General features: G+C 39.7%; 1 protein-coding gene across 1 annotated transcript in view; it reads right to left on the bottom strand.

The window, feature by feature from the left end:
- Nucleotides 1–19,861: 19,861 nt before the first annotated feature.
- The window catches only part of LOC140952395 (glyoxalase domain-containing protein 4-like), a 10,028-nt gene continuing 7,749 nt past the window's right edge, over nucleotides 19,862–22,140 (bottom strand). The window contains exon 7 of the mRNA XM_073401815.1: nucleotides 19,862–21,999. Within this exon, the coding sequence (XP_073257916.1) occupies nucleotides 21,940–21,999 (60 nt within the window). The 3' untranslated portion in view covers nucleotides 19,862–21,939. The remainder of the gene's footprint in view (nucleotides 22,000–22,140) is intronic.

The following is a 22,140-nucleotide window of genomic DNA, read 5'->3' as shown; positions in this document are numbered from 1 at the left end:
TTTAGTTGTTAGTATTGATTTATGTCAAATTTCTGACAAGAAAGTCGGTGTCGCGTTACAAGCGACCGTTGAGACTCTGCATGAGATACTGAGGTCTGCGAACGCTAAACATAATTTTATTTTTACTTTTTCTCTATAAAATAAATAAAGAGACTTACCCTTGATGTATTCCTGTGTTTTTTAGGGTGAATTCATCGATTTAGTCGGGTTTTTGGGCTGTTATTGTGTTACTCCTGACACCGACTCACTTGCGGGAAAATTCACATAACACACTCGTAACGTGAGCACGGGACGCCTGTGGAGAAACATGAAGTTTCGCAGTGTTACCTTTGCAAAATAAGGAAAAACACCATTGCGGCAATTATAGCGATCTTACGGCTTCTCGGTCTCATTTTCGACTAGGTTTCTCAACGGTTAGTAATTTTGAGGCATACCAAAAGAACTCGACAGTTTGGCATGTAAAGAATTTTTTTTCATCTGAACGACAAAGCCCCGAGGAAGGGGGGAAGGGGCACTCAAGGGAAGTTCGGTTAGAGGTGTGCAGCCAAGGCCTTCAAACCCGACCCTGTTTAGGACAAAAATTGCTCATTTCGCTACCCTTTTTTAAGACAGGAGACACTACTTTCTGACCCTGACTTCTTTTATTTTGCATACAGAATTAAGTATTTTTCACACTAAAATCGTGGAAATAGATATTTAGGAAAAAATTCTTGGTATTGCAAATGCAGACCGCTCATTGCAAGTCTTCACACTCTTTGAAAGGCTTCCAGTGCAAAAACACAGCATGTTTAAGACGCTTAATAGTGAAATTGTATACCCTGTTTAAGAGACTCAAAACCTTGAACACCATACCCTGTTCAGCGGCACATACCCGTATAGGCCAGATAAGGGAGTGCTCCCCCCCCGGGGGAAAAATCATACTTGGCATACGCTTGCCCTAACATTCATTCAGTGTCCCTCAGGTGAAACTGAAATTATGTGCTTCCTAAAATGGTTCCTTACCCCTTAAGTCAACACTATTCCAATTTACAATATATTGGACAAATAACCCGTTTACAAATTTAGAACTGCTGCCTTTTGGAACCATTTTTGGACAATTTTAGCCTGCGTAGCAAGCGTTTCAGCGCGGTTTAGGAGCAAAGAACGAGGAACGAGAGTCAAAGACCGCGCGAAAAATGGCGCAAGTAAAAAAGTAGACTGCAAAACAGTCTGTATTTTTGCTTATTTAAGTACGCGCGAGCAGTCAAACAAAAGGTCTGGAACGAGGCTGAAAACAGAGAGACTGGGGAGAGACCCGTAGGGCGTGTGGGGCTCGCGCGCTTCGCGCGCGTAAGACTCTTACGCCACGCTTTACCAATTTCTTTACTGATTTTGGGAAAACAACCGACTGTTTTGCAGTCTAGTAAAAGAGCGGAGAGGGGGTGGGGAAGAAAGGAAAATCGAGGGGTTTGTGGGTTTGTGTTTGTGGGTTTGTGTCTGCAAGCGTTTCCTTCCTTCCTTCCCCTCCCCCTCCCCCCTCTTTCATTTTTGATCCTCGTTTCATCTCTAGCGCGGCCAAAGCCGGCCTTTCTTTACTCCGAAACCAAATGGAAACGCTTGCTACGCAGGCTAGGACAATTTCTACAAGCAAAGATTACGGTATTTTCTCCGGCATTTGACCATTGAACATTAAACAACAACAACATCTTTTATTTAAGTACGGTGGGTTTCAAAGCTAATATAGCTTTCTAGAAAATACGCAGTTTGTCGCTGTTCGTTAATTTTTTTTGTCTTTTTAGCTCATGGATGACGTAATCATGCCATGGGTTTTTGGAGGCACTCGAATGGCACTCGATCACTCCGTCACTCCGCAGTCACTCACTTACTCGATTCTTATTAATTTATTCATTAAAGTCAAATTATACTACTCTTACCTCCCTTACTTAGTATCACTTTTGTTCAAAGAGCCTTTTACGCATATGTTTGGCATATTCTAGAGGGTACTAGTAGGGAGTACATTTTTTCTGGACATAAAAGAGTAGCCAGCTGAGGATGGGTTTTGTATAAATGGAGACATTCTAAAGAACACTGACAATATCATCTGCAAGAAATGGGCTTGGAATTGTTAAAAGGACGTTGAAATAATTGAGCGAGGATCATTGCTGTATATTTGGGGGAATTGTACACATCTGTTCCGCGATATTAATTGACATGGAGAAGATGCGATCGACAGAGTGTGAAAGAGCTATCGAAACCTGACGATGGGATTACGTTCAGCGAAAAGCGAATGAGCCAAAGAGCCTTAGATGCAAAAAACGGTCCTCGCATTGTAAAGCGGCGTTGACGTTTATATGAGAAAGCAAATTATTTTACAAGTAAAAAGCGTTAATAAGTTTTAAAGTGGTCTTTGAGTTAAAGAAATGCTGCGCCGATAACAAGTTTCTAGAATATTCAGGTGCAAATGCAATCGGATACTTAGCAAATACAGCTTCGGGCAAGGATCCAACTCCCTTAAAAGCGTGAGTGCTATAGAGATGCCAAAAAGTTACCGAAGAAATGCTGAGGAAATGCTTTTTAAAACAGACAATGTATGCCTAAAAGTTGATGCCAAAAAACAAATGCTAAATACCGTATGCCAAAACACACATGCCAAAAATCAAATGCTAAAGAAATGTAAACATGATCTACACTGTATCAAGTAACCAACACACCGAGAAAGTCATAAACTTATAAAAAAAAAATAAGGAGAAAGTGAATATGTTACAGTGCCCAAGCAGTTTAAAACAAATGATTTTCAAAATGGAATGTTTCTCAAGCCTTCTAGTTACTATAAATACAGAGCTGATAATCTTCAACATTCGGTTGTCAATAATAACGAAACTCAATCACGAAATTCAAGAGCAGTGGCACTTAGTACCCATGCTCGTTGACGATTCAATTCATCCAGGAGCTTGCTCCTAGGAGCCTTTGCTTTAAAAACAAATTCAATGTAAATCCCCGAACACCTATGGTGGTCAAGGATTTACACTGAAGGTGTAAGGTGTTTCGAATTCTCACTTTTTCTAATTACGAGGTACGCTCAAATGTGCTGTTGGATATTAGGCTTGGCTGGGACGAAAGACTTGAAACTTCTAGAACGGCTTGGAAACTAAAATTTGATAGCATTTTGTTTTGAATAAGGGTATGGGCATGATTTTCAGTTGAACATGCCTACCGAGCGTAAAAATCGCATCCAGTCTGAGGATTAATGACAGAGGGAAAATTTTATATATTTAGGCATGACAAAATTCAAGGGAACATTGGTACTTAGAAATAACATCTCATAGACATGGAAAAAATGGGTTCATGCCCTCGCAGCCCAAAATTGACCCAGCTAAACTTAGGTCCCAGATCTCTCGCCGGGTTAATAATTCATTCCCAGTTTTAGCTCCTCTGGTTTGGAATGCCGGGCATGCCGATGGTGAAGCCAGTTGGTTTGGCATGCCCGGCATGCCAGGCAAGAAATTGACATGTCCAGCGAGACTGATTTTGATGTTCGCTTCAGCATCATATCCTGAGAATCACATATAATCGCCAAATATATCTTAGGGAGCTTGAAGTTACAGGTTTCATGCCTGGCAATAAATGCAGATTATAACAAAAAAAGTCATGTTTGTCACAATGTGTGTCACGGGATCGACTGGCAAAACTGAAGATAGAAGCCTGGATTTATAAATAAAAAGCACAACAAAACAACATTATTCATACATAAAATAGAATACTTAACTTGCAATCAAAGATTAATCCTTTTATTTCAAACCGATACTGACATTTCTGGGTCCACATTTAAATTTGATCGCGGAAAAGCGTCTTAAACAATAAGATAACAAATCTTCTCAGTATAAACTTATCCATGCTTAAGTTTTATCGTGTCGGAGTGTTTCTCGGTCAACAGCATTAAAAGACTGGTGAAAATGAAGCTTACCAGGTCGTTCAAGTCAGTACGAGAATACGACGTTAATACTGCAAAGACGTTCTGATTTGGTGAATTTGGACTGCCTTCTCAGAGAGATTTTGCTTAGTTTTTCAGTGCGCTCCTTGTCGGCTATGCGAATCTCGCAAACTGTTTTACTCCTTGCTGACGATAGTCCTTTGAGCAACGTCATCTGCGTCATCCGAAGATACCCCGAGCACGCACGAAATCGGCCGAATTTCCGCAGAAGTGTTTTCGCGGATGACGAGGAATCTAGTTTGTTGTAGCGTGGCAGTTGTGGCGTCACGATGTCGTCATGTCTCTTCGCACTTCTTTGTCTTTTTTTTCTGCGGTGCATGGTTGAGATGTTGGTGAATGCTGGACAAGAAATGGATTCTGCGAGAGACTGTAAGTACAAATTTAGTATTAATTTGGTAAAGAAAAAGCCTGAATATCGAACAAATCCCGTGAATTATCCTTTTGGCATTCAGTTTATCTTGCTGTTGAGCATGCCTAAGAACTCCGGCATAAGTGGTTGTCAACTTGTTCACTTCGGATTGTTTCTGTTTGTATGTCTTGTAATCTTCTTCTGCTGCTAAGAAGACTAGAGAAAACTTCAAAAATAAGAAACCAATGCTAAAAAAAGTCAGTTCTAATTTTATAGCTCGCGTATAATTATTTTTGGCACCTACGGTCATATTTTTCCACTGTACTGGTAAAGTTACTTATTTTTGCTGCATAGTTTGACTGTTGTTTGAAAGACAATCAAACGGATATTACAATCACTTTTGGAGACAAAATAAAATATCCGTAAATCAAATGCCAAAATCAGATTTGGATTTCGCTTTAGAAAAATGAACATGCTGCGCGTGTCAATGCAAAGTTGTAAACAACTCAATATAAGCAGTCTGTGAATGTGCGTTTAGGTCCACAAAACTAATTTTTCTTTTGGACATCTCATCCAAGCAAAGACTTAAGGCTTACATTGCTTGTCTACGAGTGTACTACAAAATGCTTTGCTACAGTAAGCCTCTGAGAGGCGATTCTGGTAAATTTATAGGACGCTAAAATGCAAATAATTCTAAGCTTAAACAACCTGGCTGGGTCCGACTTTTGAATTACAAAATGTTCAGGCTTGCCGGCTCTACTTTAACTGAACATGGTTTTTGAAATGATTTTGTAATATTTTAACCCGAAAATTATGATTGGGTTATAAAGCTTTTAAAACGGACGAAAACTAAGCTAATAAACATGTTCAATGTAAAAAACTAAGATTTAGTCGCTTTTTCAACTTTGCTTTGTGGGCCGAAAAAATTACCTTTACGCAAAAACAAAAGCAAATAATGAGGCTTTTATTGGACATATTTTCTGAGAATTTTATCTGATCAATTTAATGTCACTAGCATTGTTTTCGTATAGGAATTTTCCTAATTAAATGAGCTTTTAATTTAATAATTTTGATACTCTATAAACTTCTCATTTGATAGCCTCACTTTTTTATACACCGATTGAGAAACAAATTCGCTCTCGTTAAATCCTATTTTATGACCTATTTATTAGAACTCTAGGTAACATACGAAATGATGTAACCGGACAGGCTTTAACCTTTGGTCCTAATTTATTTTTTCTTCGCAACCCCTAATCGATTGACGGGCCGTGAAAGAATATCGCCACAAAAAGATGCGAAAAAGTTTTCGCTGAGTTTCCTTTACATATTCCGGCTTTATATGGGTCTACACCCCAATTGCCTGCTTAAAAATGAAACTGTTGTTCAGTTAAGTGTCAGTCAAACTCGGTATAATCTTGACTTGCAAATCCAAATGCAAAGGTTTATTTCGCAGTAGAAAAGCGTGTAAACATCATCGAACAGCGCGATGTAAATTGGCTAATGTGAAACCACCTTTCTTTCACTTTATTTACCATGTATTTATCTCAATTGCACACTCTTGTGAAATTAGCCTCAGACAATTAGTTGCGACCTTTAACAGACTCAACAAGCCAGTATGAAAATATGTTAAGAGAAGCTGAGCTCTAAATGTTCTATTTCTTTTTTTTATATTGCCCTTGCATGTCTTAAGATTCCATTTCTTTTTTGTTACAGGTAACTTCCAGACATGACGAGGAGATAATTACTTTTCTAGAGAGCAATCCTTTGATACCGTCAGTTATTACTGACTTACTTTGAGTTAAAAACGAAGAACACAGACACTGGTAATGACAAAAAAACATTAATCCCTGGCAAGCCTACAAAACAAGAAAGAGGAACTCAGACTCCTTATCAAAATGTGAAACAAGATAAAAAGAGCTTTTCTAACGTAGGGAAAATTGCGTTCGAGAGATTTGTAATTCAACGTTATATTCAAGCACATTGCATTGTCAAACATCATAATTTACTGAATAATGAACAGTGATTTTGGGGCTTAGCTCAGTTTGTAATGAACTTTGAAAGATATTCTATAACCTTGTATTTGTAAAAGCTTTCATGGCACATAGATGCATTTTATTATACAATGAAAATAGTCTCTGTCTCTCTTTTTACTGATTTCAGTCAATTCCATTTTATTCGCAATGTGAAATGGGAATCCTATTAAAGACTCATTAAAAGGGGTGAGGAGTTTTTACAATCCCCCAACAGGTCATCTCCACGATGACGCTGTTTTATTACTTCGGCAGAATCCCTCAGGGTTTTACTTTCTTGTGAAAATTAGAGCTTTTGTTATTTAAACTTCGCTGCGACAACCAAATCTATGAAAATGAAAGGAATAGCAATGACGTCATCGTGTAACCGTACATCAAAAGATAAGCACTGTGATCTGTTTATTTTTTTTTTTAGCCAGGCTTAAAATATCTGTAGATTCAAGGAATTATAACCTGTGCGTTGAAACATGCTAGAGACCGATTTTGGCATGCCCGGCATGACCCAGATTATGGCACGCCCGGCATTCCAGAGAATTTAGCATGCCGGGCATGTCAGAAAATTTGGCATGCCCGGCATGCCGGGGATTTTGCTGGGTATGAATTACTTATTACTAGAACCTAGGCTTCTCGCGGCCTGGGTGAGAAGGTCACAGAGCCTCAAATTATGCTTACAGGGCATGCGAAATTCTGTTGCATGCCAATTTCAATGCAAAACCACTCTGGGGCCACCCCCTCTATTACCAGTGAGCAAATCATTGACGATAGGCATGGGAAAAATCCTTGCATGCTAACCAACATTGAAAACGTAGCAGAAATGTCCTCAATTGCTGAGTCATGCCCTAGGGGAGGCTTTAAAATACAGAATTTCCTGACATGGATGAGGGAATTTTCCGTAAACAGCATGTGATCATGCCGACTAGGACGTATTGCCTCCGTATTGCCCCTTTTTACAGCTAGCTAGGCTCATTTTTTGGTTCCATGGCCTGAAATGACGAAAAATTCATGCCCTAAATGTAAAAAGTCCAAAAACGTCCTCGAAATTTTAGTTTCCAAGCCGTTCTAGGCGGAAACAACTTGCTATCGGCATGGACAAGGTATATAACAATCTTTCCCCATCGGATCTTTACCAATACAGCAAATGTTCATGCTTATAACCTTAGAAACTCAGGGAATTAAATTACTACTTCCCTAGACCTAGGAATGAGTTTGGAAAGGGGAGCCTTCAGTATCGAAGGTCTGTTCTATGGAGTAGGATTTCCCCTATGTTCAGAAGGTTGCTCACATTAAGAGACTTCAAGACCTCACTGAATGGGAAAGATTATTATTTCAGGGCTTCTTCAGGCTTCTTCTTTCCAATTGCTTAAATTGGAAATTTACTGCCATGATCATTCTTCCCTCTCATCTACAACCGCAGTTCAAAAATGAATTATTTCATATACTTCACAATATAGAGTTAGAAAACCAATCACAGCCGATGTTACAACTGCGTTTCAACCAAACACGGTTGGAAAAGGTTTGGAAAGTGTTCTATTGGGAACTTCAACCAAATCAACCGGTTTTGGTAGCTCAGATAAAGATAATACACTCAGTCGAACCTCTCCACAACGGCCAACTTGGAGACAGAATAAAGTGGCCGTTATGGGGAGGTAGGGGTGTTATATGACAATTTTTTTAAAGGAGTACAACATCATGATGTTTTATTGTGCTAAGTTCATATTTATTTTCATTTCATTTTTATTGGTTAATTCAGATTTACAATGTTAGTTTTTCGGTTCACGAAAACTGTTTCCCATAATCATGGTAATTCAATCGTATATAATGTATAGAGATAAAATACACAAAAAGCTTGAATTATGTCTTTAATCAAAATGTTAACGTGACAAAACGAGCAATGTTCGCAACATTCGCTATAATCATTGTTATTTTGGCAGTTGGGGACATGTGTTAGTGGAGGGTGCCGTTGTAGAGAGGTGGCGGCTGTGAATGGGTTTAATATAATAAATAAAGTGGCTGTTGTAGAAAGGTGACCGTTATAGCTGACCGTTAGTGGAGGTTCAACTGTAGCTAGACTGATTCTCTACTCTACATGTGTGAAGTCTTTGAAAATTAACTATGACCTCAGGTAGTACTCTCCTTCAACATGTTTTAAATACATTGACACTCAAATAAAGTGGGTTTTTTTTATTTTGGTTATGTTAGGCGTTTTTATTACAGCACAGAGTTGATATTAATAGTAGTGTCCGTATTAGTGAGGCTATCATTCTATGGTGCTGATCGGGCCAGGAAAAAGTCTCGATTGTCGTTATTAAATGGTTGAGCGGCTATCGTAAAGCGGAATTAGAATGTATCAAGATATTGACCTCCTTTACCCTTTATGCTATATTCAATAACTGAAGGAAAACTAAGCATTGTGAAATGAAAAATAGTAATAAAATTATTTGTGTGCGGTTAAAAATCTCTAACTAAATGATGAGAATGATACACAAGTAACAGAAATAAAAGTCTTTTACATAACAAAGCCTTGTAAGTCACCATATGAAAAATGGGAGCTTATCACTCACGCAAAAAAATTGATGCGGTTGAAGAGTGAATTGATCCGGAGGGGGGCACTCAACAAATGTTTATACGTGAGGCTCCACCCCGAGGTCCAACCCCTCTCCCTTTTATATACCATTGATTTTTCACGAAAAAGTTACCCCTTTCGTATACCTTCTATTGACTAATGGTACCCTTTTCACATATCTTGTTTAGAACTTTGCATCCCTCTTAGCTGCTGTAAATGCACTGTGTTTTAAATAGAAATCAATCACAAAAAATGAATAGAACGTTTTCTCGACTTTCTAAAGCCATAAAATGCATCTGTTAGCCGTTTTGGGCCCTTTCACAGACCCAAATGACATATTTCTACTCTTTTATATACTTCAACCAGTGAAATCCCTGCCCCTTCTTTCCCGGCTCAGGCTATACTGCTCTCTTTTCTTTGGTAGAATTCATTGACTAGACACAGAAACCATGAGTTTCTGCTAGACAGTAATGGTGTTTTTTTGGTAGTAATTTAGAGAGGCGAACCCAGCCTTTCAATTGTGGGAGGAGGGGGGAGTGGGGGGGGGGGGGGGGAGAAAGGATCCGGCCAAGGCGTCTGAAATTAGACACGAGAAAGTTCGATTATGCAGCAATTGAAAATGCATATCCATGTCTCTCTCTCAAAAACAATTTCTTGACAACATGGCGAACTCACTAAGACACAGAGCCGAGGTTCAAAACGTAGAGCGGCAGTACGCTGTCATGCCGCTGCAGGCGTCTTGCAGGCACACCGTAGACTCTCAGTGGGCAAACGGGCCCTTGTTTGACACGTTTTCGGTCTCAACAGTGCTATTCATACAAAGAGAAAAGATTGGCTCCGGAACACTTTGAACCCTCCCCTTGGTACGCCCCTGCAATTGCTTGTTCTGTTAATCTTTAGGCCTAAGCTCAATACAACAGCAATGTCTTTCATTAGCCGTTGTGCCATTTGTTCCTTAAAATCGCACATAAAAGGTATAAACGACCTATAAACACACAAACGATTATTACTACGTTATTAGCATGATTGTAGCGATTAATATAGATACTTTGCTCGTTAGATTTTCCAGGTGCAAGTAAATGTGGAAATTGCCATATGATGCTGACCAACTATCATCAATGCTGGAGTTGTGAAGACGAGCACAAGACCTGCCGTGACTGTTATCTGGATTTGATTCATGAAAGAGGTGAAGATGACGTCAAAAGGATAGACTGCCCATCCTGTGGTAAACACCTCACGCAAATCAAACCACATTTACCTGACGAACACGTTTTCATTTATGTCGATGACTCCAACATGTGGATCGAAGGGAAAAAGCTTGCTGCTAAACAGGCGAATTTAAAGTGTGTGGAGGATCCAAGGCTGCGCTTGGACATAGGTAAGGTAACTGATGTAGTTGCGAGTGGCAGAGATGTTGCTTGGGGAACTCTCTATGGATCAGAACCCCCACCAGTAGACTCTGTCTGGGATAAAATAAGACAACATGGGTGGCAAGTAGTAACTTCTAAAAGAAGTTCTTTTACGAACAAGGAGAAGCAAGTGGATCACCAGATGGTAGCGGACATCACCGAGCTGGTATCGGATAGGGGCGTTGCAAAGGGAAAAATTGTCCTTGTCACTGGAGATGCAGATGTCATCCCAGCAATAAAAAAAGGACTGAGAACAAACTGGTCTTTTGAGATATGGATGTGGGCAAGTGGCATCTCGAAGGCATTAAGGACCCTTAAAAAGGACAACCCAGAGTTATTGTCAATTCATGAACTGGACCCCCAGTTAAAGGATATCTCGTTTACTAATTTTAAATTTAGTGACAAGAAAGTTTCTTCACAATTGAACCATCGCTCGGCAGTTATAAAGAATTTCACCGTAACTGAGGGATGGGAGAAGGAACTAACTGAAGAGCTAGGATGGCCGTTTCAGTTCTGTTGGATAGGACCAGAGATGCTCACAGATGTGAAGGACTATAAAGACGTTCTCCTTATTTTCCAGAGTCATGCGAAGCCAAAAGATGACAAAGCATTTTCAGATCATTTTTTAGAAATGTTTCAAAGTTTGCTAAAAAAAATACCCCGGAAAGGTGGTAAATTATCCAGCCTATCGCAGAGAGTATGCTAAAGACGAAGAGATATGCCTGACAAATAGGTATGGGTTGTTATTAAAAGTAGATGAGGAGCTTAGCTCCTCTGACCAGTCAGACTTGGAAGAGGGAGGTGGAGAACGGAGCCGCCCAGGCAGCGGTAAAAAGAGCACAACAAATGATCGTGATACTTCCACGGCCGAGGAATTTCAACTCGTTCAGGTTAAACCGCGTAGGCGAGCTCAACAGTATTCTGAACTTTGTAAACATCGCTCCAAATGTTCAAAAGGTTTGAAATGTACGCATGGCCACACTGAAGACGAAAAGGAGTTCTTTAGAAAACCTTTGAAACACTTGGAATGCTATTTCAAGAACAATTGCAAATATGGGTCTCAGTGTAAATACACCCACTCTAGTAAAGACAGTTTTTGTCGCCTATGCCATCAGTGGGGACACTTAGAAAGTGACTGTCCGGAATGGTTATCTTGAATTACCGGCGACCGTGTCCAGGTTTTATTGTTTGTTAAGCTGAACTTGATTTCATCTTGGCAGTCGCGGAACCATTTCATTGCCAAAGACGGTGAAAGAAAATCATCTACGAATGAGTATTTACAAAAGAAACAAAAAACAATACAAAGAAAACCAGTTACAAGAACATGAATTTATTTTATTATATAAATACTGATGAAATACCAGGATTTTTCCTTTTACCAAAAAAATCATATCTTCATCGCGCGCAGTGAAGATACTATTTTTATCTTTCACGTGTGAGGATATTGGTGTCGTCATGGTTACTGACATTGTTAGCCAATTTTGACTTTTTGGAACAGAAAATATAAGTATTAATGTATTTATCATGGGTTATGTAACCTTTTCTTTGGGGTGTTACATGGTATGCTGTTACAATTGCTTCATTAGCGGTAGGCTATATATATTCGAGTTGTTCTCATTTATATTCATTCGTGTCTTACGACCGTCCCTACGCCCTCAAAATTATGTCTGATGTCGAAGACGTTACTCCAGCAAACACAGATTTTCCTAGCAGCGACGTTTTGCTGCCTTCGTTTCCTAAACAACCTTTGTCTCAATCTCTCGAAGCTTCAGTACCAATCCAGTCTTCAGAATCCAGTGATATAGCGTCCGCGTTCTTTCTATTTAGGGATTATTTCGACAAGAAGTTGAGCGCCTTGAAGCGCGATATTCAAGACGAGTCGTGCAGTAATACCGATTCTGTGGCCAAAAAGCTCAAAGAAGAATCCAAGATCACGTTTAGATTCGAAGGTAATAAGAAACAGTTTCAATTCAACTCCGACCTTGCAGAGAAGGTGAAGTCGGCGTCAGTTGCTCTCGGGAAGAGAAAATTAGACCTTGTTAAAACTCACCTGGAAGAACTAGACTCTGTCATAAAGAAGCGCAACAAACTTATCAGACTGGCAGACAAGTCCGCCGCCGGTTGGGATTTGGTGAACGAGTATTTATCTGACGAGCTGGCTAGCGGGTCAGAGGACGAAAAGCGTATCCGCCGTGCCGAACAGAGGGCCCTTCGTAAACGCAACCAACGCCAACAGAAAGCGAAGCCATCCAAGCAAGGTTATTCACAACTCCAATCATCTACCGCAACCACCGCGTTTGCTGGCCAACATTCATCATCCTCCAGACCTATTCCTCGTACTTTTGGCGCTTTCAGCAAACCAAGACCAAGTGATATTTGTTTCGCCCGCGGCCAGCAAGGTCATTGGAGGTCTCAGTGTCAAGTTAATCCTCAAGCCAGATCTTCAAGCTCGGGGCCGTCCTTTCCTAGTTCTTCTGGTCTTTCGGGCATTGGAGGTAAATAGGACCACAGAATTGAAAATTTGTTTTCCAAGGTTAGATATTAGCTTTACTCAATGTATTAGACATGTATCCTTCCTATTTGGAGTATTTCAGGGAAAGAGACTCTAGTTCATTAGTCGATTTCGATTATGATCGCAATCTATTTGAATTTGAACAGAATTCTACATTGCCAGTACTTAAGGGTAGACTTAGGTCCTGTTTAAGTTATTGGCACGCTATTGGTGCCAATAGTTTTGTTATCGACACTATTAAATTCGGTTATCGAATCCCATTCATTAGCACACCTTGTCAGGCGCGTTTTTCTAACAATCAGTCAGCTCTTAATAATGCGTCTTTCGTGGAGTCGGCTATCGCTGAATTAGTCCACACTCATGCCGTCGTTGAGGTGCCCTTTATTCCATATGTAGTTAATCCGCTCTCTGTCTCGATACAGTCTTCAGGCAAGAAGAGGCTTATTCTGGACTTACGTCATGTCAATCATTTCATTTGGAAACAGAAGTTTAGGTGTGAAGATTGGAGAGTTTTATTATCACATGTTAATAAGGGCGATTACCTTTTCAGTTTCGATCTCAAGTCTGGATATCACCATATCGATATTTTTCCGGATCACCAAACTTTTCTGGGTTTCTCCTGGGTTTTTTCTGGTACCGTTCGGTATTTTTGTTTTGCATCACTTCCGTTCGGTCTAAGCTCAGCCCCATACGTCTTCACCAAGTGTCTCAGACCACTCGTTAAGTTTTGGAGGTCTTCCGGGATTAAAATTGTTGTGTTCCTCGACGATGGGTGCGGAAAAGGGGATTCACTGCCTATGGCCAAGGAAAATTCATTGTTTGTGCAATCATCCTTAAGCAGTGCGGGGTTTGTTGCGAACTCCGCCAAATCACTATAGAACCCCACTCAGGTGCTTGTTTGGTTGGGTTTAAACTGGGACTTAGTTATCGGTACCATTTCTATTAGCGATAGACGTATTTGCAAATTTATCGCTCTGATTGACAAATTTCTTCTATCCGCACCTTATGTTACGGCTCGGGATTGTGCCGTTATCGCAGGTCATGTTATGTCCATGTCGCCAGTTTTGGGTAACCTGACTCGTCTCAAAACCCGTTTTCTTTACAAGGTCATAGAATCCCGCCGTAGTTGGGATTCCCGTTTTAATATCGGGCTTCATAATGATTGCCTCTCTGAAATATTTTTCTGGAAAAACAATATCGTTAGTCTTAATATGAGAGCTATTTTGCCTTATAATGCTCCCCTTTTGTTTAGCTATTCGGACGTTAGCAACGTCGCCTGCGGGGCTTTTGTTGTGGGCACTAATGAGGTGTCCCATCGTATGTGGACTGCTTGCGAAGCAGCTAAGAGCTCTACCTGGAGAGAACTTAAGGCTATACAATTTGCCTTAAGTGCGTTCAAAGCCTCGGTTCGGGGTAAGTGTGTAAAGTGGCATTCTGACAGCCAAGGGGCCGTTCGTATTGTGGAGATAGGGAGTCCTAGTGCAGAATTGCATTCTATTGCGCTTGATATTTTCTATTTTTGTCGAGCTTACAGTATTACACTTATTCCCCAGTGGGTTCCCAGGGAACTTAATGCTTGTGCTGATGCGATTAGCCACATTGTAGACTTCGATGACTGGTATACAACCCCCGAGTTCTTCGCACACTTGGACCGCCTTTGGGGCCCACATATAGTCGACAGGTTTGCGAATGCTGCCAACGCCCATCTTCCCAGATTCAATTCCAGGTTTCGCGTACCCGGCACTGAAGCTGTTGACGCATTTTCAATCTCGTGGAATGGAGAAAATAATTGGCTAGTCCCTCCCGTCCACTGCATTACTAGGGTGGTTCAGCATCTCCTTGTATGCGGTGCGGCTGGTACTTTAGTCGTCCCTTATTGGCCGTCTAATGTGTTTTGGCCTTTCTTGTTCGCAAATGCAATTCAATTCCAACCGTACGTCCTTGAGTACATTCATTTTCCCAACCCCTCAGGGATTTTTGCCCTCGGGTGTTACAAAGATTCACTCATTGGTTCAGACAGGTTTAACGGCGCGGTCCTGGCAGTCAGAATTGGCGCTAAGGGGCCTTAGTTTTTTCAAGCCGAGTGGCTTTAGGTTGGCCCACGTGTTTTTTATTCCGCTTGTTAGTTCATTTGTTCTCGTTTCGCATGAAACTAGCTCGCCGAGTGGCTTGTTTACCTTCGTTTTTGAGTTGGCCCATATGGCCTTAAATAGTTTTGCATCCGGTCAGCGGCATTACCAAGCGTCCATTTTTTATTGCTGTATTGACTCCCAGTGCGTGTATTGAAGAATTTTGCCATATATTTTTGTTCTTATCCTCGTAGAAGTTCTCAAAGATGCCTTGCAGCCTAATTTTCAACAGGTTGAAGACAGGCGACTCCGGGCACTGGTTCAAGATCTCCCCGCAGTTCTTCTTAAATCCAAAGCCGACAGTACCGCGAGGAAGTACGAAAAGGGCTTCAATACGTGGAGAAAATGGGCTTCTCAGTTTAAAGAAATTGTAATATTTCCCGCTTCTAGTGTGTACGTTTCATTGTTTTTTCTTAGCTTGATTCAAGAATCTGCTTCTTGCAGTACTATTGATGAAGTCCATTATGGGCTCAAGTGGGTGCATGATTTGGCAGGTCTACCCGACCCCTGTAATTCCTCGTTAGTTTTACCTTTAATAGAATCTGCTAAGAGGCTTCTCAGTATCCCTGTTAAAAAGAAAGAGCCTGTGACCCCCGAGGCTATTCAGCTTTTATTTGCTAAGTATGGATCGTCTTCAGCTAGTTTGTCTGATTTACGAGTGCTTACTTTGTGCGTTTTAGGTTATGCAGGGTTTTTTCGCTTTAACGAGTTGGTCCAGTTACGCAGGTGTGATTTTCAGTTTGAGGATTCTTTTATGAGAATCTTTGTTCATCGAAGTAAGACTGACGTTTACAGGGATGGGGCTTGGGTTGTTATCGCTAAGACTTTCAAGCATACATGTCCGTATTTATTAGTTCAACGATATTTTGTGGCCGCTTCTTTTTCAGCTGACAGCAAGGAATTCATTTTTCGCCCTCTTGTTTTCCTTCGCGGTACCGGAGCTTATAAATTGCGCGGGTCCGTTCCTTTGTCTTATACTAGAGCTCGGGAGATAGTGCTTAGCGCTTTCGATTCCATCGGCCTTCCCAAGCAAGACTACGGTCTCCATAGCCTTAGGGCTGGAGGTGCCTCCGCTGCTGCTAATGCCCGAGTGCCTGACAGATTGTTTAAAAGACACGGCCGTTGGAAATCAGATAAGGCAAAAGACGGTCACATTAAGGATAATGTCCATTCATTGTTGTCGGTTTCGTTATCACTGGGTATTTAATTTTCCGTATTTCCCGTTCTTTTAGTTCGCACACGGCTCGTGTTGACACACCCCAATTAAGGTTGCTTGTTACATGATAAATGTTTTATATTCGTTTGAGCGGGGTAGCGAATTAGAATATAAATGTATTTATCATGGGTTATGTAACCTTTTCTTTGGGGTGTTACATGGTATGCTGTTACAATTGCTTCATTAGCGGTAGGCTATATATATTCGAGTTGTTCTCATTTATATTCATTCGCGTCTTACGACCGTCCCTACGCCCTCAAAATTAAATACCCAGTGACCAGGGGTTTCTCTTAGACGTAGTTTTTTGCATGCTGCTATATAAAAGGTTTAGCACGTTTTGTACGTTTACTGAATCATTGTTATACGAGCGTAGTTTAGATCATTTTGTAGGGTTGTTTTTCTTGCTGTAATTTTTTACATTTCCGAGTTTTCATTCTGTTTGTTGTATTATTTCCATCCATTCTGTTCATGAAGGCATAATAAAGAGGGTCGCACACGGCTCGTGTTGACACACCCCAATTAAGGTTGCTTGTTACATGATAAATGTTTTATATTCGTTTGAGCGGGGTAGCGAATTAGAATATAATTGTCTTTATTTTTCCTTTATAACTTAATATCCGAGTTTCATAACATTTTTGTGACAGGTATTTTGCGATAGGTGACCACATTAATTGCACTATTTTGCTGTTTCGAAAATGAATAAAAAAAAAGTTGTGTTTTATGTACGAATTTCATCAGTATCTATAAAATAGACAGAATATTACATGGCAGCTTGGGGATACGAATCTTATCTTTGAGTGCTGAAAGTATCTCTCACGAGTGAGCGAAACGAACGAGTGAGAGATACTTTCAGCACTCGAAGATAAAATTCGTATCACCGCGCGGCCATGTAATATCCTCTATTTATCAACTAAGTCGACACGTGAAGTAAATTGGCACCTTACGAGATTCAAAAGTTGTTGTTTCGGGCAACAGAAAATCTTCAGATTCGTCCGGACGAAGAGCTAGCGCTTATAAACTCATCAGCTTTTTAATCTGTTTACGGTGGCCAAGGTATTTTGTCACTGACAGTTAATTTTGGCCAGATCTTTGTGACTGACTACCAACCGACCAAGCCCAAAGTTTCTTTAGATAGATATTTTATTTAGTCACGGTAGTTTTATCACAGGTAACCCAGGCTCTGTGATAGTACCACAGTACGGTTCCAGTAAATTTACAGTGTTTGTATGGGGTAAAAATAACATAATAATACTAATAATAACGCGAATATTTATACAGGATAACCTATCAGTTCTGATAAAAAGAACTGTTATCAAAAGGGTCCTGTAATTATCTCATAAATAGCTAAAAAGTAGAGAAGAAAATCGAAAAAGGAAAATAAAATAAAATAACACTAAGAAATCTAAGATCTGTAAAAATCTTCGACTTACAAGACTGGAAGGAGTTGTGAATTATGGAATACTATTGAAAAAATTCTTTTACATTATTCTTAAAAAGAAACCTAGAATTTAAATTTCTTAAATGCCCAGGTAAAGTATTGTAAACTAGAGCCCCTTGAAAAAAAACCTTTAAAATAGGTACAGACGTTATCCTGAAGACAATCAAACACAAGCTGGCAGGACTGACTCTATCAAGTATTTTTTCAGCAGGGTAGGGTGGCTTTGAGCAAATGATGTATCGGTCCCCAGAAAGGTCACCTCAGGACTCCTGGGATGGATTTTTTTGTACAGTGTCCAGGCTTCATTTTCTTGGCCGCGCGTTGATCTGGCCCGGCTGCTTCGGCGAGCATATTCTCGGTCTGTTTGGATTATATCCTTCGAGTTTGTCAAAGTCTGTGGGATTCGTTTCTCTATCTGGGAAAGCTTCATTGGTTTCTATATCTGCTGCTATCCTATTTCTACTATCCTGGCATGTTTATTTTCCGTTGGAGTTCGAATTTCGTGGAAAAGTTAAGTTAGAAAGGGAGCATGTCGGCGAAAATGGCATCTCGTGTTTCCTACCTTGTATATTATTATTGTATATAGAGTGAATTTGAACAAATTACTGCAAATTATCACGAAACCTCGTTAGAGCAATAAGGACAACAACAATTAACTGCAGAGTAAGTTTCATTGAACTTTATTTAGTATTTCCTAGAAATTTTAGGATGGTATTTTTACCCCATACAAACACTGTAATTTTACTGGAACCGTACTGTGGTACTATCACAGCCTGGGTTACCTGTGGTTTTATCAGCTAAAGCTGGCTTACATAAAAGCCGTGTTAAAAAATGTATATATCTATCAGCGTTTCTAGTTAATATTTGTTGTGAAAAAGAAACTAAAATATATCAGCGTAGAACTAGGTATTAACCTTTGACAAAATATTCTAAACTAGGGTTAAGCAAGCGGTCCAATTTAGATTTAAACCAGTTCATTGACTTGCATTCACGCATATCCTATGGTAATTTATTCCAAATCAATGCGCCCCAATAGATAAAACGTTTTTTGCCATAATTGGTTTTGGGAAAAGGCAACTGACATCTAGAAGAGAAACCCTTAGTATCATAGGTGGACCTCATTTTCATTTTTATTTAGGTGCCATATTGTTCTACACCTTCAACATTTCTATAGCAGGAAGCGCCTCGTCAATGATGTACACCCAGGGATTGGGTGATCAATTCGCAAAAGCCTTAGGGCGGTGGCAGAAAAAGAGTGAGAAAAGGTCCAGAGCCTTGCCGTTACATGGTTCATTTTTTGACTTATGTTGGATTGTTGCACTTTTGGTTTCTTCCTTTATTATTCAACCGATGTTTTAGCTTTTCACTAAGTTCCTGTCATTTGCTGTATTACGGTTTTATCTTTACTTTTTAATTGTCACTTTTGCTAACGCTTTAATGACTTTTATTTGTTGAATTCCCAAGCCATGTTTCCAGCAAAAAAAGAAATAATGAAGGCAGTCAATGATATATTTTACATTTAGAGGTTTTTAATGATTTACTTTTAGATGTTCCGATTTTAGGCTACTTTATAAGTAACCAGAGAATTCAAAGTATTTATAATAAGTATTTGTCCAAAGTATTCAATACCAAAGGAAAAATTCTACAATCAAATCCAACATAATTTTGTCAATTTTAATCAGCTATCTTGCACAGAATTAATACTTAAATTTATGAATTCACAGAATTTTTCTCTAAATTCACATTTGTTAAAATTTGTTTCATTATATAATGATTTACGCAATAATTTGTTATCAAATCATACTGATGACACTTGATTGACCATTGTAATCATTACATTGTATTATCATTAGTATCAATTGTAATGTTATCTTAAAGTTTTTGCAATACTGTAACTACATATAGTGATGCAAATATAGCTTATGTTGTTGTTAAAATGCAAGGTGTGAACGACCATTTTTAACTTTAACCATTCCCATGCTAATTAGCCGAAAAACCAGTCCAAAAAAGAGGAATGAATTGGTGAAAAATGCGGTTTTTTCCGCTACTCGCTGGCCGTCTTTAAAGGGTTAAGCAGTAGTTCGGCCATTTCGTCTACGCATGACGTGTGAAACGTTCCTTAGTTCTACACTGCCAAAATAGCTGAGCGACCGAGCCGCCTGTCCCCCATCGATTATCAATACAACTGACGACAATTTGATATTAGCAAACATTTTCAAAGTTTGGTCAACGTTGTAGCACCAGCTGGCTATGACGGGAAAGTTTAATAAGCCGATCAGAAATGGAGAATATTTTGAATTAAAAATAAATAGTTGTAACCCATGCCAGTCAACCTGTCCTGAACAGGGTCGTAACTATCTAATCATTGTTTTCAGAAAGAGGTTGTGGCTGTATAACTTGAGTAGATATTTTGTCTTCTTTGTTCTGATCCCCAGGTTACGATCTTTCCGCGGGAGATTTCAAAAAGGGGTGGGCGTCGACACGAAAGACTGTCTCTGCGCAAACATAATTATAAAAAAACAAAATTTCTTTCAAGTGTTTGAAACCAGCTAACCTGAGATCAGGCTCTATTTTCGTTTCGCTTTGTAAATAACATTCCGGCGGTAGCCGTTAGAGAGAATGTATGAGAACCGCTCAAATTGGGCTTGATCTCAGGTTAGAAACCAGCATTCAATTCTACATTTTTCATATTTAAGGCAGCCTCTTCAGATGAGAGAGGCAACCAGGACAGATAGAAGCAGACTGTGGGTATCTTCTTACTATTCGCGTTCGTCACAACGCATCCTAATCTGGTGTTCCTGTGGCACTAAGGAAGAAATTTTCGAGCTATCACGGGCGACTACAAATTAGCAGCCTCTATTAATTTTATCAGGGGCACCTCGGCCGGGAAACTGGACTCCTTTCTCTATTTTTTCCGTAGGTGACGAACGCGGATCGGTAATCAATGATTACCCCTAGTTCAATATTTTAGGACAGGGATGCAAAAAACTACAAACTATTATTCAACTGCGGAGGATATTGCTTTCAGTCCTTTGAACTACTGGGACCAGCCTAAGGCATTTACGCATGCTCTACTGCAATGAGCGCTATCCATAATAAATATATAAACACTTAGTGACGTTGATGTTTTAAGCAATCTGATTGCTTCACTATCTTGGACCCTTCAGCCACAATTCATTTAGATATCAAAGAATAAAATGTTAATTCATATTAGAATTCGATCCTCACAGCAAAGCGTTAACACAGTTACACTTGAAGACGTCACTAAAGCTAAAACTACCGTCAATCCGTTATCAACCCCGACTTGATGTAGTAGGACACTGTATGCTGTCATATATGAAGTAGATAAAACTAAAAACCGTTCTGAACCGCTCCGGGGAATGACACGTGCGTAGCGTCTGTAACAGAATAGATAAGTCTGTCTCGTGGTGATTTAAGTGTTGTGTTCTCAGTTCTACTCGTATCAAATCCTTGTACATTGAGAAGGGGGGCGGGGGGTATTTAATTTAGAAAAGACTATGTTATCAGTTCTCCACACAGAAACTTATTAGAGAGAGGGGGCGGGGCGGCTTAACAGGGGATCTATGGTAATTAAAGCTTCAATAAAGGTGTATTTTCTTTCCAATTTTAAAGCAACCGACGGATTGTCACATTTAAAACCTTTCAAGTCAGATTTTAAAAAATTATCATAATTTACAACACTAGATATTTTATTTTTTTGCATTTTACTAATTTTAAAATAGACTTTTGTCTATTAACAGGTGATTCTCTACCTTCCTTCAAGGGCCCTACTAAACATCACTTATGAGAAGTGGGCTTCCTTAGACTGTGTACAGTCACCCCTCCCTTTGGACAAAAAAACACTGTCCTTTTCTTCTTTGAAGTGAGGAATGAGCAAGTTTACACAGGCCTAACTTTCTTGTTCCCTCTTCCATTAGGTATTAGTACAATTATGTCAGTATTGCTCATTATGACTCCCTCACTTTCATTGCCCAAGTGTGTGTGTCTGTGTGTGCCATGAAAATGACAATGACAATGACAATGTTTTATTTGGAGTCTTATACAGTCCTATGTATATCGACTTTATCCAAATAATTTAAAATTATAACACAAATTGCACACTAGTGGAACTATAATCAATGTTTACCTAAACATGTGCATGTAGGAAGTGAGCGGGGGGGGGGGGGGAGGGGGAGGGGTGAAAAGGTGAATTATGGGAAATTTATGGAAAATTATGGGAATTATGGGATTATGGTGACCTGCTAACCACTCCCTAAATAATACTAACTACCAGCTAGAGTGTTTTCATTATCAACCACATGTTCAAATCTGCCACTTTTTTCGTTTTTTGAACCATTCATCACTTTTGTCCTCAGCCATGGCCTAGGAAGAGAAGGAAAAAATGGGTTCAGAAAGCAAAAATCAAGCAAGCCAGGGTTGTCACTAAGATTTCCAGTTGCCAGGTGAATACAACAAGTTGGTGGGGAACCAAAGAGCTAGGGATTTCCTTTGGTGCTATTTTTC

This window comes from Porites lutea, chromosome 11, assembly GCF_958299795.1.
Source record: "Porites lutea chromosome 11, jaPorLute2.1, whole genome shotgun sequence".
Taxonomy (NCBI): Eukaryota; Metazoa; Cnidaria; class Anthozoa; order Scleractinia; family Poritidae; genus Porites; species Porites lutea.
The sequence above is the reverse complement of the archived record's forward strand: the minus strand, read 5'-3'. Positions and strand labels throughout refer to the sequence as shown.